The sequence below is a fragment of the Talpa occidentalis genome, unplaced genomic scaffold, assembly GCF_014898055.3.
Source record: "Talpa occidentalis isolate TD23 unplaced genomic scaffold, MPIMG_talOcc4v2.1 talOcc4.3, whole genome shotgun sequence".
NCBI classification, from domain to species: Eukaryota; Metazoa; Chordata; class Mammalia; order Eulipotyphla; family Talpidae; genus Talpa; species Talpa occidentalis.
Window position 1 is genome coordinate 29,653,255 of NW_023603184.1, and position 19,347 is coordinate 29,672,601.

At 44.9% G+C, this 19,347-nt stretch overlaps 1 protein-coding gene across 1 annotated transcript in view; it reads left to right on the forward strand.

The window, feature by feature from the left end:
- The first annotated feature begins 638 nt into the window (after positions 1-638).
- The window catches only part of SPON1 (spondin 1), a 242,174-nt gene continuing 223,465 nt past the window's right edge, over positions 639-19,347 (forward strand). Inside the window, exon 1 of the mRNA XM_054699388.1 lies at positions 639-1,313. Within this exon, the coding sequence (XP_054555363.1) occupies positions 647-1,313 (667 nt within the window). The 5' untranslated portion in view covers positions 639-646. The remainder of the gene's footprint in view (positions 1,314-19,347) is intronic.

Consider the following 19,347-nt stretch of genomic DNA (forward strand, 5'->3'; position numbering starts at 1 on the left):
TGTAAGTCACAAAACAAAAGCAAATCCCATATCAAAGGCTTTTCATTGAAACTTTCAAACCTCCAGTATTACTTAAAGGATCTGGTGGGCCTAAGGCACTTTTGTCTTTGTGGACTCCTTCCTCCATAAAACAATAGTAAACATTACATTTTACCACTCTATATCTTGATATCATACAGTAAATTGTTTTGGCCTAAATCGTTTTTATTTGTTTTTAAAGCAACATTTCCAGGACATTCCAAAAGTATCAGAGGCACTAAACATGGTGCTACTGGGCCCAATGGCTGGGGTCATGCTGCTGCCTCCCCATCCTCCAGTGTCACCTGTTTCAACAGGGTCAGGGGATGAGCACAGAGTCACTGGTCATGGCATCTGACTCCACCTTCACAGTTTGGGCTGCAAGCCTCAGTTTGCTCATCTGCAACATGAATGAATGAAAGTAATGCTGTTTGTTGTGTGCAGTGAGAGCCAGTGGACACGGTGAGCCCTTGCTGGAGGCAAACTGCCCAGCATGTTGGTAAGCCCAGAGCAGGTGCGCAACGAAAGTTAATTTTGTCTGTTCCCTCCTTGGAGCACCCTCCTCCACAGGGTCCAGGGTGTAGCCAGGAGTTGGGGTAGCAGCCTTTCCGCCTCCTCCCTGTACCTTATGATTTCCTTGCCAGACCCTGGGAATCCAGAGTCGCAAAATAAACACCACCGCGCGGCTAATCGCCAACTCGGAAACAAAACAGCGCTGAGCTGGGGGATCTGGGCAAAACCAGCCCTCCCCTCTTCTCCTCCACCGCCGCCCTCCCTTCGCCGCGCGGCTCCACTAGCTCAGCTCTGCTCAGCTCTGCTCAGCTCTGCTCAGCTCTGCTCAGCTCTGCTCAGCTCTGCTCAGCTCTGCTCAGCTCTCCTCAGCGCAGCGCAGCTCGGCAGCCTCCTAGCCGAGGCGGGCACGCTCGCGCAGTCGCCAGCACCAGCTCCAAGCTCCCGCCCGAGCTCCGTCAGGTCTCGCTTTTGCGGGGTCCCCTTCGGGCAGGAGTCGAGTAGCGAGAGCCCGCGGCTGCGGCACAAAGTTGGGGGGCCCGCGAGGATGAGGCTGCCCCCGGCGTCCCTGAGGCTCAGCCGGAGTCCAGCGCTGCTGGCCCTGGCGTTGCCCCTGGCTGCCGTGCTGGCCTTCTCCGACGAGACCCTGGACAAAGTGCCCAAGTCGGAGGGCTACTGCAGCCGCATCCTGCGCGCCCAGGGCACGCGGCGCGAGGGCTACACCGAGTTCAGCCTCCGCGTGGAGGGCGACCCCGACTTCTACAAGCCGGGAACCAGCTACCGCGGTGAGTGGCCCCGCGAGGCGTTGGGAGCGCAGGACTCGGCTCCCGGGGCGCCGGTCGTCCTGTGCCGGAGGAGGGCGCACTGTCGCCGGGCGCACGGCGCTGGCGCAGCCGGGTAACGGCCCCATGTGCCCTGCCTGTCCTCAGCCCTTCTGGCTGCGAGCTCTGCGCGGGTCACGAGCTAGTGTCCGGGCCGTCGCGGCGGCCACTGCCCAGACAGGCACCCCCACGTCCTACGCGCGGTTCCCGGGCGGGGGCTGCGGCGCAGAGACACGATACACACCGGCCTGGCTGCGAGGGAACCGGGTTTCACTCCGACCCGCTCCACGAGAGCCGTAGAGACCCGCCTTCCTCCAGATGCGTCCCTGGAGTGCAGGGGACCCTGGCTTTTCCCAGTCGGGTCACAGGCAAAGCGGTGACACCGACTTTCCCCGTTCCCATTCCCGAAGGAGGAGATGTCAGCTTCTCTCAGACTGGCCACGGCGGGACGGTCACCCAAATTTCCAGGGACAGATCCCTTCTAAAGAAGGGACTAAGGCTTTGCCCTTAATGCATCCCGGGGCGCGCAAGGAGGAGAGGAGCCTGCAGCTTTTTATAAGGAACCGTGCAAAGAACTCCAGATTATTCTCTGCTGGTCCCGGGCGAGAAGACCTGGATTTCTAGGACTGGGTGCGGGTGGAAAGGCCTCCTAAGCGCGCGGGGTAGCTCCGCGAGGGAAGGGGAACCGGTGGAGACGGAAGCAAAGCCCGAATCCCGAGGCCTGCGCCCTGGAGGCCAGGGGACCGCGGCTCCCCAAGCCCGGAGGCTCTGCGTCCCGGTGCTGGCGCGCCTCGCCCCTCGGCCCAGAGCGGGCTTTCTGGAGCGCAGGGGGTGGTGTCCAAGCAGGACCGCGCCGCCTGGGCAGGACAGGCACCTCAGGCCACAGACTCCATCCCCACGGCCCCCCGCCGCCCTCCCTAGCCCAGTGATCTCTCGACATCATTGTTACGCGCAGCTGCTGCCTTTACCCAGTTGGGAGACAGGCCACGGGGCACAGAGGGACGCCTGGTCTCACCCGGGGTGGCACCGGCGGGGCGTAACCCGCTGGTGTCCCGCAGCCCCCGCCCCTTCATAAGCCAGCTCTGGTGCTGAGCCGGGAAGCGCGGGTTTGGGGGGCAACTGGCGGGGCTAATGCGCTCCCAGCCGCAGCCCTCGCGCCCCAGACTTGGGGGTTCCTAGATGGGCGCGGGAGGAAGCGCTGGGGGCCACACTGCAGAAAGTTTGGGGTGGTGTCAGCCAGCCAGTCTGGCCACGCCGGTGGCCAGAACCGGAGCCACCCTTCTCCGGACCTTTTTCGCGCGTTCCTGGGTTCGGGTCCTGGACTCTCTCACCCGGAGCTGCCCAGAGTTGGTTGCCGAGCACCTCGGCGCGGGTGGAGGAGCCGCTCTGACCCACCCCGCGGCGCGCGTCAAGGGGGCGCTCGGCTCTCCAAACAGAAAGACCTTGGCTGAGCGCACCCCGCCCAGCCCCGAGGGGAGCGGGCGTGTCCGCGGCTACCTCTGGAGCTGGTGGAGCCTGACTGGCAGCCACAGCGTGGAGCTGGGGGTCGGGGGATGTGGGGGGGGGGCATAGAACGCCAGTCCTCCGGGTGGACGGGAGGGAAGCTGGAGGAACCCCACTGTCGTCTTTAGGAGGACCTGGGTTTCCTGGAGAAACTACCCCAGCTCCGTGGCAGGGGAAAATGGACTTTTTCCCCTGGAGTCAAACGGACTTAGTGGTTGTGTGACCTTAACTTCTCTGAATGTGTGTCACCAGTTATGAAAATAGCTGTTTATCCAATCACGCTGTAGAGACCAAAGGAGTTTACAGAGAGGAATGTGCATGGACAACACATGCTTGTTTCCGTGAGATGTGGGGCACTTTATGACATTACAGTGGGCAGATGTATTTGGTTCGACTTGTGGGGGGGGGGCCTGGGGGAGAGAGAGAGAGAGAGAGAGAGAGAGAGAGAGAGAGAGAAAGGCTTTTTTAGGTGATTTAGACTAGTCTGAACCCCCTACAGGGTATCTCCTTCCCCCACTAATCCTAAGCACTGGTAGTGGCAGCCCCAGCACTAGGAGAGGGGCGGGCCAGTGAGGGAGCTGGGCCTGGGGCAGGGGCTGGGAGCCACACAAGACTTCACCCTACAGGTTATTCCAACCTAAGCTTACCCTTTTGGACTGTGCCCTGCCACTCAGGCTGTAGATCTTCAGAAAAAGATCTTGCAGGCACCATGCTGAGGTCCTCTGAGTAAATACTCTGCTATTAGCAAACCTGATTCTGCCACTCAGGAAGAAAACGGATGATGGCCTACTTTGTGACTTTTTCTGTTGGCTTGTACTTTCTTAGAATAATTGTATTAGAAATAAATCTAATGCATTCTGCTTAGTGTGTTGAATCAAGGCTATGAAAGTTAACATTCCTTTGGTGTTCTATTTTGACACCTCCCCCCCATTAGGACCCTTTACAATCCTTGGAACCAACAGATTGTTTTCCTGCTTCAGTTCTTTGTCCTTAGTAACCCAGTTCATCTCCATATAGTGTTTTTCTGTCCGTGCCCCCCTCCCCCACCTGCCCTGTATATCCTTTAAATGTTCTAGGCTGGAAAAAAAGGGTCACTATTTTATTTATTTTTAAAAATGCTTAAACATGGGTTTCTTCTCCACAGCCAGGATCCAATTGAGATTATTATTCAGCCTTTTCCAAGTTGTTAGTATTATATATCGACTTCCTCCCTTCTCCACCATTTCTTTCTGCTCTCCCTCCCTTTTCCCCCCAAACTCCCTCTTTCTGCAATAATTGTGCTTTAGAAAGCTCTGAAAGGCTGCCCTGTTTCTGACCATGGCCTCCTTTGAAAAGGAGATTACAGTGATTAAAAATAACAAGTTGAGGATCCTCAAGGGGCTTCCCTTATAGGAGGACAATTTGCTGGATCGGCCATTCCCAGATCACAATTTCAAGCCAAATAGAAGAAAAACAGCTGAAATGTTCAAGAATTGATTGAAAATAAAAGAGGCTCTTTTGTCTGACCAAAGTTCTCTTTAGTAGGAAAATAAAGCCAAATCCTGCCTAATGAGAGTGGCTTTTCCTAGATGCTCTTTAAAGAGAAATTTCAAGGAACTTGATGGGAAAAGAATGTCCAGTAGAGATTTCAAAAGCTGGTCCAACTTTAAGCATCACTGGCGGGTTTATTCTAAACTGTGAGGTTTGGAGACCTCCAAGCTACTTTGCCTTCTCTTTCTTTGTTCTGGGGTACATCCTACCTACAGGAGTATGTGTCCCATCTCAGTGTAGAGGAAAGAACACAGGCTGTGATGTTGGCTAGGTTGGTTTCAGTTACTGCCACTTCATCTCTTGGAGGCACAGTTTCTCCATCTGCAAATTGAGAATGTTTCTCCCAACCCCATACCCAGTGAGAATTAGGAAAAATCTATGTCAAACAAAACTGTCACACAATAGGTGCTGAAAAAAAATACATATGTTATAAGATGATTATTTTGGAAGTAGAAAAGTACTTAACAATAAGGCACTGGATGAGACATTGTGTTAAATACTCCTCCCCACTCCTTACTTTGATGCAGCTTTTTATTATTCTTATTTTACAGAGACTAAGTCTCAGAGAGGTTTAGTAACTTCATCATGGTCACACAGCTAATAATCAGTGGAGTCCAGATGCTTGACTCCTAAATCTGTTCTCTTAATCAGGCTTTGATAATGACTCCATAAAATAAACTGGAAATAGTATGACTTCACTGAACTACCTCAGACTTCTGGATAGTGAGTCTTCCAGTGAAGGAAAATAGAATCAACAAATCAAGATAATAACTGATGTATTCTGGTCCATAAAATATAAAGTGACAGGTCCTTGTTTACTTTTTTTTTCTTTTTCTGGATTTCAGTATTGCATTTCCCTATAAACGAAAGGATTCATTTAGAAATATGAAGAACCTTGTCAATCTGTGGCCAATTCCTTTTGTTTGTGGGGAAGCCGAAACAAATTGGCCAGGGAAATGAAAGCTAATTTCACTGCTGTTTTGTTTTTACAGGGGGATGTTATATGATCATGCCTATAAAGTTATATGTTTGAAAGTACATATGAAGGATCTGAGAAATTTAAACTGGATGAGGTCTTTTAAATAAACTATTTATGACCTAGTGTTTTTTTCTTTAATTAAATCCTGCTGACGATGTAATTAATTGCAAGTTACCCCTACCACCTCTCTTTTCTTGTCCCATACTCTTCTTTTTTATTAATTATAATTTACATAATTAAAAATATTTTTTAACTTTGCCCCCTTAAGTATTTAGTTCAAATTGATAATAAAAAATAAGAGGTGCATACATATTAACTGCTTAATGGTTGCAGAGATTATTGTTTTATGTTACATAAAATGCAAAACATCAAAGGATACAAAAAAATGAAAGTACCCAAGTAGCAATTTTTCAAGATCTGAAACTTGAGTACTCCCCATGCATAGTTAAGTTATTGTTCCGTAATAGCAGATCAACTCAACCAGTAATAGAATAGGCAGTAAGTGTTGATTTGTTCACAAACTTGGACTGATAGATGAAGAGATTTTTGCTATTACAATCCCCATTTGCTTGTTATACTGCATGTTGTATATAGGTCAATACCAATTTCTATGGTTTTTACTATGTTGTATCAGTCAGGATACAGACTTAGGCTGAAGCTACGAGAAGATCCCTCAATACAGTATTTTAAGCAGCCGGTAAATGGGAAGTTCAAGAGTATGGGCAGTTTTGCTCCCTGAGTTCAACCAGGAGTCCAGGTTCCTTCTGTCTTGTTGCTCTGCCATCTTCTCACACTCTGCTGTCTCGTAGACAGCCATGAGTCATAGTACCTGAAATGTAGTTCATCTAAATTGCAGTGTAAGTGTATCTGCACACTGATTGTTGGATAATTAATATGAAAAAAGAGTAAACTTCTCATTAGTAGTTTTTAAAGTCAACTATGTGATGAAGTGATCATTATATATATATTAGATTAAAGATATTTTATATATTTAGATTAAATTTTATTTGTTTTACTTTAATTCCTACTGGGAACTTGTTAACAAGTAGAATGAATTTTTTTAACATGTGAGCTTATTTCTATTGGACAGTACTGTTCTGGAGTGTTGGTGTCACCAGCATGGTCATAGCTAGTTCACTACCAATATAGCTGAGTTCTAGTCAGCATGCAGGAAGTAGAGGACGACCAGCCTTCTTCTATTTAGATGAGCCACAAATTGCATCCAGCACTTCTAAATACTTTCCACTGGTGGGATGTATCCACACCTGATGGCAAGGGGGCTGGGAAATAGAGCATTTAGTGGGCCAGTCACATGTCCCGCTAAAATGTGGAGAAGCGGGGTTTCAAAAGGATGAATGTGTGGGGCGGCAGGAAGGACAGTTAGCTGTCTTTGACACAGGTTTTGATACATGATACATACTCGTGGAAGAACTCAGCATTTTATGTTTTCTGTCTCAGTGATAGGTCACCTAAGTGGATCTTCTCAACAGTACATAAAAATGATGTTCCTGCTAAATAGTCAGTAGAGGAAGAAGTGGGGTATGTGTGTGTGTGTGTGTGTGTGTGTGTGTACGTTTGTGCGTTATGCTTGGTAAGTTTCACATTGAGAAGAAGAAATGGGGCCAGTATATCAGGGTGTTCTGTTTTGTGTCACCCTCTCCCTCAATAAGGGGGGAAGCTACAAGAAAAAAAAGGAGTGAAGGAAAAAATGGATAAAGCAAGAAAGTTAGAGGAAAGGAAAGGAGAAAGAGAAGAAGGAAAAGAAGTGAAACTAAAAGAAAAGGAAAAAAAAACTCACTTGAGTGTACATTCAGAATGAAAATGAAAGAAATAATTTGCATACAGTGGAGACACTCCCATCCAACTTGAAGGTTATGTTCAAGAGGTGCTATGAAAAGCAAAAATCACATAAATCTAAAAAAGTCCTTGGCCTCCCCTGGTGGCGCAGCGGGTTGAGCACTGCATGTGAAGCTGTCCACAGCCTCTGCAGCGCAGGTTCGATTCCCAGCCAGCCAGGGAGGGACCCACACGGCGTGGCAGACCTCTCTTGTCGCTGATCCCGTTAGCAGTGTCTTTGGTCCATCTACCTGTTCTGCTCCCTGCTCTGTCTCTGGTGAATTCTCTCACCCTCCCGCGCCTCTGACCTGTACTCCAGTTCTTGTATAAATGAATAAATCTTTAAAAAAAAAATAAAACTTTTTTTAAAAAAAGTCCTTTAAAATCTTTTAAAATCATGCATAAACTATAAGCTGGATTCTAGATACAAACTATTCTTAATTATGTTCCCCTCCAGATAGTTTTGTTAATGAGGAATTAAAAAAATAACAAAAAAAACACCTGGCTTTTCTCAGTAAATCCAACTCTTTTCTCTCCCTCTACCATTGGAGGAGACAATGTCTCCTCACCTGAGTACCAATAAAACAATTGATTCCTTTGTCCTTAAACACTGACAAGTGTGAAATGCTCACTGCATGGTGGAGTGAGGGAGCTGAAAGTCTCTTCTCACGCTCACTTGAGCATGTAAGTGCAAGCGACCCAAATTATCTAAAGCAATATTTCCATTCTCTTTTCCCTCCACAGTGTGAAGGGGTGTTTGATTGTATCCTGTGTACCTCTTGTGGAACACCTGTGGAGTAGGGAGCTCGCTACATCACATAAAAGCTTTCTCTGTGGCTGGCAGCTCTTTCTAGCCCAAAGTTTCCCATTTTCACAGAGTGTCTTGGCTAGGCTGGGGTTGAGACTGAGATGGAAGGAATAAAGAGTTAGGTGACACCAGCGCAAGTCCTTTGTGAGCTCTACCTGGACAAGGTTTCTAATTGTCACAGATTGTTCAAAATTGCCATGAAAAGGCCAAGGAAAGTTAAATAGGAGCCTACTCATATCTACCTGTTTGCTTGAGGCCCAGGAGACCCATGAGAAATAACTTGAATCCTGCCTGTAGTTGTGGTTCAGGTATTTGTAAACACGTCTCATTGACTGCATGAGAGCAGGGAAGGACAAGGAAGGACACCAGCTGCCACGTGGGGTGGGGAGTGGAGTGTAAGAACAGGGTAGACTCAGAAGTGGGTCATAAAAATAATAGTGATTCTGGGTGTTACAGGAATCGCTTTCTCTTTTTCCTGCTAGCAGAAAAATTCACCTTTTGAGTTTTCCCAACACACCAAGCTCATTCCTGCCCCAGGGCCTTTATACATGCTCTTCTCCATGTCTAGAATGCCAGTCACCGCATGCTTTCATGATGTGGTGAATCCTTTGAGATGTCTTTCATCTCAAAATGTCATCTCTTTAAGGAAACTTCTCTGACAACCAATTTATGTTTCTCATTACTTTTGCCTGATTTAATTTTTTTCATAGCTTTTAACCACTCTCTGAAATTATCTCAAATATAAGCTTGATGAATGCAAGAATTTTGTTCTTTCTTATTTTGCTATTTGATTTCCAGCATGCAGAACAGGGTGTGGTTATACCAGGCACTAAATTGTTATTTGTTGAAAAAAATTAATGCATCATTTAAACTCCAAGAACCCAAGTATAAGATCTTCCTCTAAGAGAGCTGGATGGAAGGAAGGGAAACTGTTGCCTTCTCTGCCAAAGAGCATTGAGACCAAGGGATGGGGACAGATGGCAAGGCGCTCCCGGTGGGGGCAGCAGAGAGAAAGGATGCCCAGTGCCCTGGGGGCATTGGCTGGAGGTTGAGGGCAGACAGATGGCCTGGGTCCAGAGTGAAGACTGTTGGGAGGGAGGAAAGCAGCAGTCTACGCATGGTGGAAAACTCAGACATCAATGGTTCAGAGAGGGAGAGAAGAACAATTGGAGGCAAAAGAGAAAAGGAAAGGGACTGCCAGGTTCAGACATTGAGCCTGATCAGGTGGAGAAGTAGGACAGAGGGGCTGTGGATCCCTCAGACTTAGATACCAATTATTAAAGTGACTTTCCCTGGAATCCGCCCTTTGTGTAGTCATTTCTGTGGTTTCCAAATGTAACTATGCATCATAATCACTTGGAAAGTTTGAAAGGAAAGAAAACCTCCCTGGGCTCCACCCCTGGTAAAGGCTTGGATTCCAGGAATCTGTGTTCTTTCTTTTTTTTTTTTTAAGTATTTTTTTTTTAAGATTTATTTTTTATTTATACAATAGCTGGGGTAAAGGCCAGAGGCACGGGGAGGTGAGAGGATTCACCAGAGACAGAGTGGGGAGCAGAACAGGCAGACAGACTGAAAGCACTGCTGAGGGGAGCAGTGGGCACAACAGGAGAGGTCTGCTGTGTCATATGGAAATCTCCCTGGCCGGCCGGGAAACGAACCTGCGATGCAGAGGCTGCGGACAGCTTCACAGCGCTGCGCTCAAACCTCTGCGCCACCAGGGGAGGCCCTGTGTTCTTTCTTTTAAAGCAAGATGGTGAGACACAAAGGAATCACTTTACTCTGAGCTTGCTTCCCCATCACCCCTTCTCCCAGGCCCCTACTACCCCACCTGCTTTACAGAAAACCTGGTCACATCACCGTCCTGTCTGCTACAGTGGGACACAGGGTATTGGCTAGTGGAAGGCCCTTAAAGCCTGGTGATAGCAGTGCTCCCTTGTCTTAGCAGAGGCGTGGTGGGAGAGAATACGAGTGTGCTTTTGATAACAACACAGACACACTGACGGAGTCTGAGCTGGGGCTGACCTAGTTGTACTTCTCTCCTTCCAAAGTCTGTCTCTCAAGTTGCCTCCACTCACCCGTTCAGGTTCTGTCGGTTAGAGTCCCGTGAATAAGGTCTCCCCTTGTCCCGATGTCAGCCCTTGACGTGTTTGTGAATGAATAGCTGTTGTGACCTCTCTTTTGACCAAAATGCCTCATTTCTCCAACCGTTCTTCATAGGGCACTGTCTCTTACTCCCCCATGCGCTGTAGGCCAGATGTGTTCTGCTCAGGACAGAACATGGTGCAATGATTATCTCTCTTGTTCTGGACACTGTGCTTATATTAAACTTGCCTGGTCTGTGTTTGCTCTTTTGGCGACTGTGTTGTATTCTGGGATCATACTGAGCTCGTAACCAGTAAAACATTCCATTGATTTGCTGGGAAGATCTGCTGACCTCCTTACCCTCTATTGGTGTAACTGGTCCCTGAACATATGATTTGACATGATTTCCTGTTAGACTTAAACCAGCATGTGTGGCTCCATCCCTGTATCTGTGAACCATTTATGACTCTGGATTCTGTCATGGGGTGACTTAGCCACACAATCTAATTTTGAGTTATCCACAGTTTTGAAAAGCAGGTCTTATAAGTCTTTTTCAAAAAAAGTTGCTAAGAATGTTGAGGAGACCAGGGCTCAGGACAGAGCACTCTGACCTTCCTCAGAGTCTTTCCCAAAAGCTGACATCTGGTTAAATCATTTTGATGTCAACTGATTGTAGTCATCTCAATGATATAAACACCAACTGCCAACCTCATGGTCAGACACCTTTGTTTACATGAACACTATTTCTTTTAGCTGCTAGTGAATCTTATCATCTAGGCAGAATTTTTTTCTCTTTATTCCAAAATTTGTCAGGATTCTTTCCACTGCAAGTGACAGGAGCAAAATCAAATTAAAGCAAAAAAGGAAATTATTGGGTTTCATATTTGGAATGTCCAGGGGTGGGTCATGGTTTAAGGTATAAATGGATCTAGGCACTGAAATGGACTGTGTATCTCTCTCTTCCCTCCTTTGACCTCTCTTGTGCCTTTCCTGTCTTTTTTTATCTCTCCTTCCACTTTCTCTGTCTCATTCCTTCCATCCTTTATCTATTGGCTGTGTTTCTGTATATTGTCCTCATTTTTCTTACTACAGATAAACTTAGTCCAAATGACAGAGGATAGCTGCCAACAACCTTCAATGAATAGTCTCCTGGTTAGTCTTTAATTAAAAGAAAAGCCATTTTCCCTCGAACATCAATCTAAAAATCCCAGGAAAGGACTCTGAGTTTTCCAGCGTGGGCCACATGCCCAGAGAACAGGGATGTGGAGATAGACTACATTTAGGCTATGGTCACTTTTGTGACGTTATGTTGGAGGAGGAAGAGGGGGTGCTGTTATCACCAGTGCCTAAGATCACATGGTCAAAGTAGAGGAAGAGACAACACACTAGATACTACTTGTCCCTTAGAGTTTCCTGCCTTCATTCAAGTTCCCAGATAAAATCCTTTGGGCTAACAAATCTCCAGTTCCCCAGGAGCATCCTTCCCATCCATTCTTCTTCCTATCCACGTATTGTTCAGTCTGCAGCCCATTCATCTGGCTCCCAGCTACCCCACAATGAGGTAGCACATGCAGGAAAGAATGAATTTCTATTTAGCTGTTGCAATGTGCTTTATTTCCTTTACTCTTTATGACAAATCCATGAGATGATAATGATGATCCCTAATTTATAGGTGACACTGATTTATTTTTTAATATATTTGATTGATTTAGAAAATAGTTACATATTCTTGCTATTACAAATAATTCATGAGTTGTCACAATAACAATATGAGGTACATAGTATTACTGCCATTTTACAGGTAATTGGAAACAAGGAGAGCTTAAGCAACTTGCCTAAGGTTCCACAAGGGGAATGTGAATCTAGCTTTAAATGAGCATGATTTTTCATTTGTAATGGGAGATATTTCATCTCTGCCTGAGAATGCTGGGAACATTGGCTGAAGATTGCCCAGGGGAACAGCATAATCCAACCTCAGCTTACATACTTGCTCACCCTTGGACTTCCAGCCCTGCTTTCCTATCTGTGAACCCATCATTACATCTGCTGCCTTCACCTAACTGGGTGGACTGTTGTGCCAATTTCTTTTTTTTTAAAGATTTATTTATTTATGCATATAAGAACTGGGGTACAGGCCAGAAGTGGGGGGAGGGTGACAGGATTCACCAGAGACAGAGTGGGGAACAGAACAGGAGGAATAACTGAAATACACTGTTAAGGAGAGCAGCGGGTGAGACAGGAGAGGTCTGCTGTACCATGTGGGTAGCTCTCTGTCTGGGGATCGAAATCATGCCACAGTGGCTGTGGATAGCTTCATAGGTTGTGTCTTAACCCCTTGCACCACCAGGGAGACCCTGTTGTGCCAATTTTTAAGTGAACTTTATGAGTTGCAGCTCCCCATAGCTCTGGAAGTTGTGCAAAGTGGGAAGGAGACTTCATAGCTTATGTAATGTTCCAGCACTCTTTATACCCAACCCCACATTACAAGTTAAGGCAGAAATTCAAATTTGGTGTGGTTGATATGTGGGGCATGAAGATTGGGGCATCTCAGTAACACACAACAGGTGAATGGCAGGGAGTGGCCATGTAGTGGAGCTAGGATCTGATTTAAGACCTTCTCACTGAGGTTGGCTGGATTGCGAGATCTGAGTCCCAGAGGCAGAGTAGGGAGGGTGATGGCACTGGACAAGATAAAATGAGTATCAAAAAAAAAAAAAGAAAGAAATATATTACGATCCAGGATTACAAATTCTAGTATTTACCCAAAGAAAATGAAAAGTTGAATGCAAAAAGGTATATCTACTCCTATGTTTATAGCAGCACCACTCACATAGCAAAGTTGTGGAACCAAGTGTAGTGACCAACCACCGACAAGTGAATAAAGAAACTGCAGAATACATACTCAACTGAATACTACTCAGCTATTAAAAAAAGAAGTTATATCTTTTGGGACAAAATGGGTAAATCTTGAGGTGATTATGCTATGCTAAGTGAAATAAATCAGAAAGTGAAAGATGGAAACTGGATGGTTTCACTTGTGTGTGGATTATAAATAACCAAAGAAAAACTGGCAAAGCATAGCAAAAATAGTTCTCACTCTGTGAAAAATATACTGGGTACCAGAGGGAATGGGGGTTGGGAGGTGAGAAGGAAGAAGGGAGGACCAGACAGGGGGTAGGAAGGGGATAGGACATTTGCATGAAACTTTGGTGGAGGGTGAGTGACGCATGTACACATATGGAGGTGTGAAAATATACCCCCAAGGTTCTATAGTTATGTAAATGACTGAAAAATTAATAAATTTTCAAGGGAAAAATGTACAATGAGGGTAAAAGGCATAGAAGATAAATTAGGTAACCATTCATCAAAGTTTATGCCAGATGGTTGAAACATCAACATTTAAATGACTCAAGATTATTTGAGAACTGAACTAGGTGGGACTTGGGTTTTCATGTAACAAAGAGGGGAGAATGCCACCTTGGGTAGGAATTTGAGGTCAGGCCCCATCAGTCCTCACAGAAGCAAGGAGGCCTGAGAGGCCTTTGCCACTGACCGGGTTTTTAGGAAAGGTCTGTAACTCAATAATCACAAACTTCCAGCCTAATCTTCCTAAAACATAAATCTGAATATGACATTCCCTGACTCAAACCATGAACAAACTATGCGTTCAGTGCCTTCTCATCACCTTCTGGGTAGAACCCACAATTCCTAGTAAGGCTTTGAAGGTTTGTGACTATGTACCCTCTGCTTGTCTTCCTCTATCAGCTTGCCTCTTAGGAAATACAGAGTTGTTTCTGGTTTCCAAAGTCAAGAATGGCTGCCCAATATTGACTTTCCCTTTACCTGGGATGATATTGGTCTTCTTGTCCACTGGGCAAACTCCAACTTCTCTTTCAACTTATAGTTCAAAGGCACCTCCTCCTTGAAGCCTCCTTTAACTCCCACACAGACTCAGATGTTTCCTCTTCTGGAAACATCCCTCAGACCTCCGTAACACTGACTGGATGTTATTTGAAAATATCTGCTGATGTGTCGTGTTCTCCCAGTATTAGACTGTATGATCCTTGAGGGCAGAGGCCATGTCTTTTGTCTCTGTGTCTCCAGGAGCATAGTGCTGGAAGAGCGTAAACAAGTGCTCATTAAACAAAAGGATGAGGGCCTCCCTGGTGGCACAAGGGGTTAAAATGCAACCTATGAGGCAATCTGCAGCCACTGAAGCACTCCCGGCCAGGGAGCTACCCACATGGCACAGCAGACCTCTCCTGACGTGCCCGCTGCTCCCCTCAGCAGTGTATTTCAGTCAGTCTTCCTGTTCCTGTTCCTCACTCTGTCTCTTGTGCATCCTCTCACCCCCCTACACCTCTGGCCTGTACCCCAGTTCTTGTATGCATAAATAAATAAATCTTTAAAAAAAGAAAGGATGAGAGAAGTTGACACTATGCTTAGTAACCTATGGAAACTTTGGAGGAGGGACCACTACTGAAATGAACAAACTGTGCCTTTAAAGCAAATGAACCCTTTGTCAATCATTTAGTCAACAAGTATTTATTGAGCATTTACTATGTGCTAAGAGATATGCTAGATGCTAAAGATACGTCTCTGCTATCACAGATCTTGCAGGTTATTAAGGAAGACTAATGTTTAACAAATAATTCACAATAAATATTTAATTAAAATGGGGTAAGAATATTCAAGGAAAAGAAAGGGGGTTTAAAAGGGTATATTATGTGTGGGTAAGAGACTGAGAGAACCTGACATGGTGTTCTATCTTGGGTGTGATGAGTTGCAAGATGACTCATTTCATTATTAGGGCTTATCCAAGTCTCCCTATAACCTGGCTCTGTGAGGTTCATCCCTGAGGATAATTATCTCCATTGACATAATCTTAGTGGCCCTTTATTGGCATCTACAAGAGGATCAATCATTGTCTCTGAGGACCTGACTTTTTTTTTTTTATAGAGGCATGTTTTTATTTATTTATTTGTTTGTTTGTTTGTTTGTTTGTTTATACATGCACTGGGTACAGTCAGAAGCGGGGGAGGGTGAGAGAATTCACCAGAGCCATAGTGGGGAGCAGAACAGGCAGAAGGACTGAAGTACACTGCTGAGGGGAGCAGCGGGCGGCAGGAGAGGTCTGCGCGCCATGTGGGACCCTCCTCAGGTGGCCGGGGAGCAGCCGGGGATCGAACCGGCAATGCAGAGGCTGCGGGCAGCTTCGCAACCCAGCGCTCAACCGCTGCGCCACCGGGGAGGCCTGGACCTGCTTTTTGAAACTCATTGATGGTTAATCAGCCTGTTGAACCTTATGGTCTTTATCATCATTACCATTATTATTTTTCTTTTTAATTATTGAGGCAACATTGGTTCACAATGCTTAGGATCATTAAAGTATAGGATCACAGCCACCACCAAGATATTCATCCATGGAAATATAGGCGAAACAGTACGTGATTTGCACATCAAAGACATCTTTACAGACACATCACCCAAAGCAGTGATAGTGAAGGCGAAGATAAACAGCTGGGACTACATCAAATTAAAGAGCTTCTGCACAGCAAAAGAGACAATAACAAAAACAAAGAGAAACCCCACCAACTGGGAGAACATTTTTGCACCCAACACTAATGATAAAGGACTGATCACAAAAATCTGCAAAGAGCTGATGAGACTCAACAACAACAAAGAAAATAATCCAGTCAAAAAATGGGCAGAAGAGCTAAAAAGAAATTTCTCTGAAGAGGAAATGCAAATGGCCAACAGGCATATGAAAAAATGTTCAACATCACTTGTCATCAGGGAAATGCAAATCAAAACTACCATGAGATACCATCTTACACCAGTGAGAATGGCACATATTAAAAAAACTAGCAACAACAAATGTTGGCGAGGGTGTGGAGAAAAAGGAACTCTTCTGCACTGTTGGTGGGAGTGCAAACTGGTCCAACCACTGTGGAAAGCTGTGTGGAGATTTCTGGACCTACTAGACATAGAGCTTCCATATGATCCAGCAATTCCACTCCTAGGAATTTACCCAAAGGACACAGAAACATCAATTCCAAAGAACACCTGCACCCCTATGTTTATAGCAGCACTGTTTACAATAGCTAAGCTTTGGAAACAACCCAAATGCCCAAAAATAGATGACTGGATCAAGAAGATGTGGTACATATATACCATGGAATATTACTCAGCATTCAAAAAAGATAAACACATGCAATTTGCAGCAACATGGATGGCGCTGGAAGGGATCATGCTCAGCGAAATAAGCCAAAAAGAAAAAGAAAAATACCGGATGGTCTCACTCATAGCAGGAATCTAGAAAACTTAAATAAGGGACCAGGAAAATGAATAACTATAAGAAAGTGAAAATCAAAATCAACAAAAAACTATGAACCAGAGACACTTTTAGGGGGGCAGGGGCGGGAGGGGAGGGATTGGGGTCAGAATGGGGGCGCTGCAATTGTATGGGGAATATAACAATAAAATTTATTATAAAAAAAAAAAAGATATTCATCCATGGTCCTCCATCATTATTATTTTCATCATATCATCTTCATTCACAGTATCACCAGCACCAGCACCACCACCATCTTTTACAATTCTTTTTTTAATGTTTATCTATTTTTTGTGTAGAAGAACTGGGGTGTAGGCCAGAGGTATGGGGGTGGTGGTGGTGAGAGGATTCACCAGAGACAGAGTGGGGAGCAGAACAGGTCCATCTACTGAAATACACTGCTGAGAGGAGCAGTGGGTGAGACAGGAGAGGTCTGCTGCACCATGTGGGTCAGCTCCCTAGGCCACCAGGGAGGTCCTTACAATTCTTGAATCCTGTTTTAATGTCTACATTTTTACAAGAAAAGCAGTATCATTCACCTTTTTTTTTTTTTTTAATAAATGAGGAAACAGCGAGGTTAAGTAACTTGCCAGAGGTCACGTGATTAATAAGGGTAGTTCTGGGATTCTGGGATTCCAAAATCGGCTCTCAGGCAGTTCCCAGTATGTGCTCACAGATGGCTCTGAATGGACCTTTTTAAAAACTCTTAATAAGCATTTTTTCTTGAATTTCTTGGGTCTCTTAATGGCCTCTCTTGGGAAGCACTTGGGAGGAGTCATTAGAGAGAAGATTCTATTATTTACTGCCAAGCAGTCATCTTTAGTCATTACTGGGACTCAGGACAGGCTGCACATTTGTTTCTTTCAGAAGAGAGCCATATAATGGGGTTCTCTGGAGGAATAGGGTCTCCGCTTTTCCTTCAAATTATACTGCCTAAAACCATCACCACCAGTGATAATTATAGATTGAAATGCCACACTGAGTTCACCATCCAGAGCCTCCAACTTGTGTGTTGTATTCCATTAGAAATCAGTAAAACCTTGTTTCCTAGAACCTATAGGAATACAGCGTACGGTGAAGTTTATGATTAACTGAGCCCAGATTCACCTTCTTCTATTTGATTATTCAGTTTTTCTAGCACCATTTATTGAAAATATCTTTTCCCCACTACTCTGGATACATCCTTTATCATATATCAAGTTTCCATACTTATGGAACTTTTACTGAACCCCAACTGTTTAAATTCCCTATTCTTCCTTCCTTGTGATAATACACTGGCTTAATTTCTGTAGCTGTATAAGTGTTGGTGTCTGATAGTATAAACCCTTTGTATTTTGTATTTTTTTTTCCAAAGACTGCCTTGGATGGTCTTGGCCCTTTGCATTTTCATACATATTTTGGAATCAGCTGTCAACATCACAAAAACGATGCTAAGACTTTAATTTAGATTGCACTAAATCTATGAATCAATTTGAGAAGGTTTTCTATTTTATAATACTAAGTCGACCAGTTATCAGCATGATTCAGTAAATTTAATTTTCCATCAACTCTGTGCTTAAACACTGCTGAGTTCAGTGTGGCTCTTGCCTTTGGAAGATTTGCAAATGGCTAAGCACATACACAAAATAGAATGTACTGTGATAATCTCATCACTAACAATAAGAGCTAATATTTAAGTGCCTATTATATGCAAAACATTATATGCACAAACAAAACATTTTAAGGACTTTGCAAGTCCTTAACTCATTTTCACTGTATACTGATACTTTGAGGTAAGAGCTATTATTATGTTCATTGTATAGATATTTTTAATCTTCACAGGGTCCAAAAATAAAGAGCACCCAGGTCTTGATGGGGAAGTCAGAAGAAACATCACAGAAAGTGGAGAAAAATTAGCTGACCTCTGAAGAAGTTTGCCAGGAATGGAGGAAGTGGAATATTTCAGGCACATAAATAGCATGTGGGGAAAAATAAAGTAAAATATTGTGAGATGAAAGCATATAGTTTTTCAGGAAACTGCTAACAGGTGACTCCCAGGACGAGACATAGTGTGGCAGGAAGTGGGCATAGGCTGGTATCGGTGGAAAGGCAGTGTCTGCAGGCCTTTCAGTCTATGGAGTTTGAGCTTTTTCATGAAGGCAGTCGCTAGGGATTAGTAGGGATTGATTGACTGAAGTTGGGTCCCCCAGAAGTGGACCTGCCCAGCCCTTCCTAAGATTGGTGCCTGAGGGAAATTTCAGTCTGAGCCTGTAGGACCATTTTAAAGTATCAAGTTCCCCTCAGACTTGTCCACACCAATGCAAGGAAGCTGAGCCATTTCTATTAGGCCAAACAGGGGCCAGTGACCAGAACAAAGAGCCACAGGTGCTGGTGCAAACAAAGACATGTCAGCTCCAGCATCACATTAAAATAATAGAAAGGAATTTGAGGTGATCTGGGAGGAGCATTTTTATGGCAGCTTCTATGTGTTCCCTTCCTCCAGAATTGTGTATAATGGCCTTGAAGGCTGTCTCTCTCTGCCCTAGACAGCCTTGTACTTCTTTGGGGCATTCTGTCTGTCTGTGCCTTAGAGACATTATCTCTTTCTCCCTATATCATAACCATCATTTTCTGTTTGCAGTGAAAAGTAATGAAGAATTCCGACTCAGAAGACTGGATCATACAAAGGAGAGATGAGCATAATTGTTGACAAGTCCTTTGAGCTAGATTTCAATGAAAACATGGTTCTCTGGGTAGATTTGGGAAGAAAAAATATGACATAGATTCCAAAGTCAGCCAATTTTAAGCAAGCAAAATAGAAGATTATTCCAGTTTATGCAAAGTGCAATATGGATGTTTCTGGTAGATGAGTGATTCTGTTTGTGATTATTCAGAAGCCCATCATGTAGGTCTACTGTTTTCTCTTGGGACACAAGCATCCTTGATG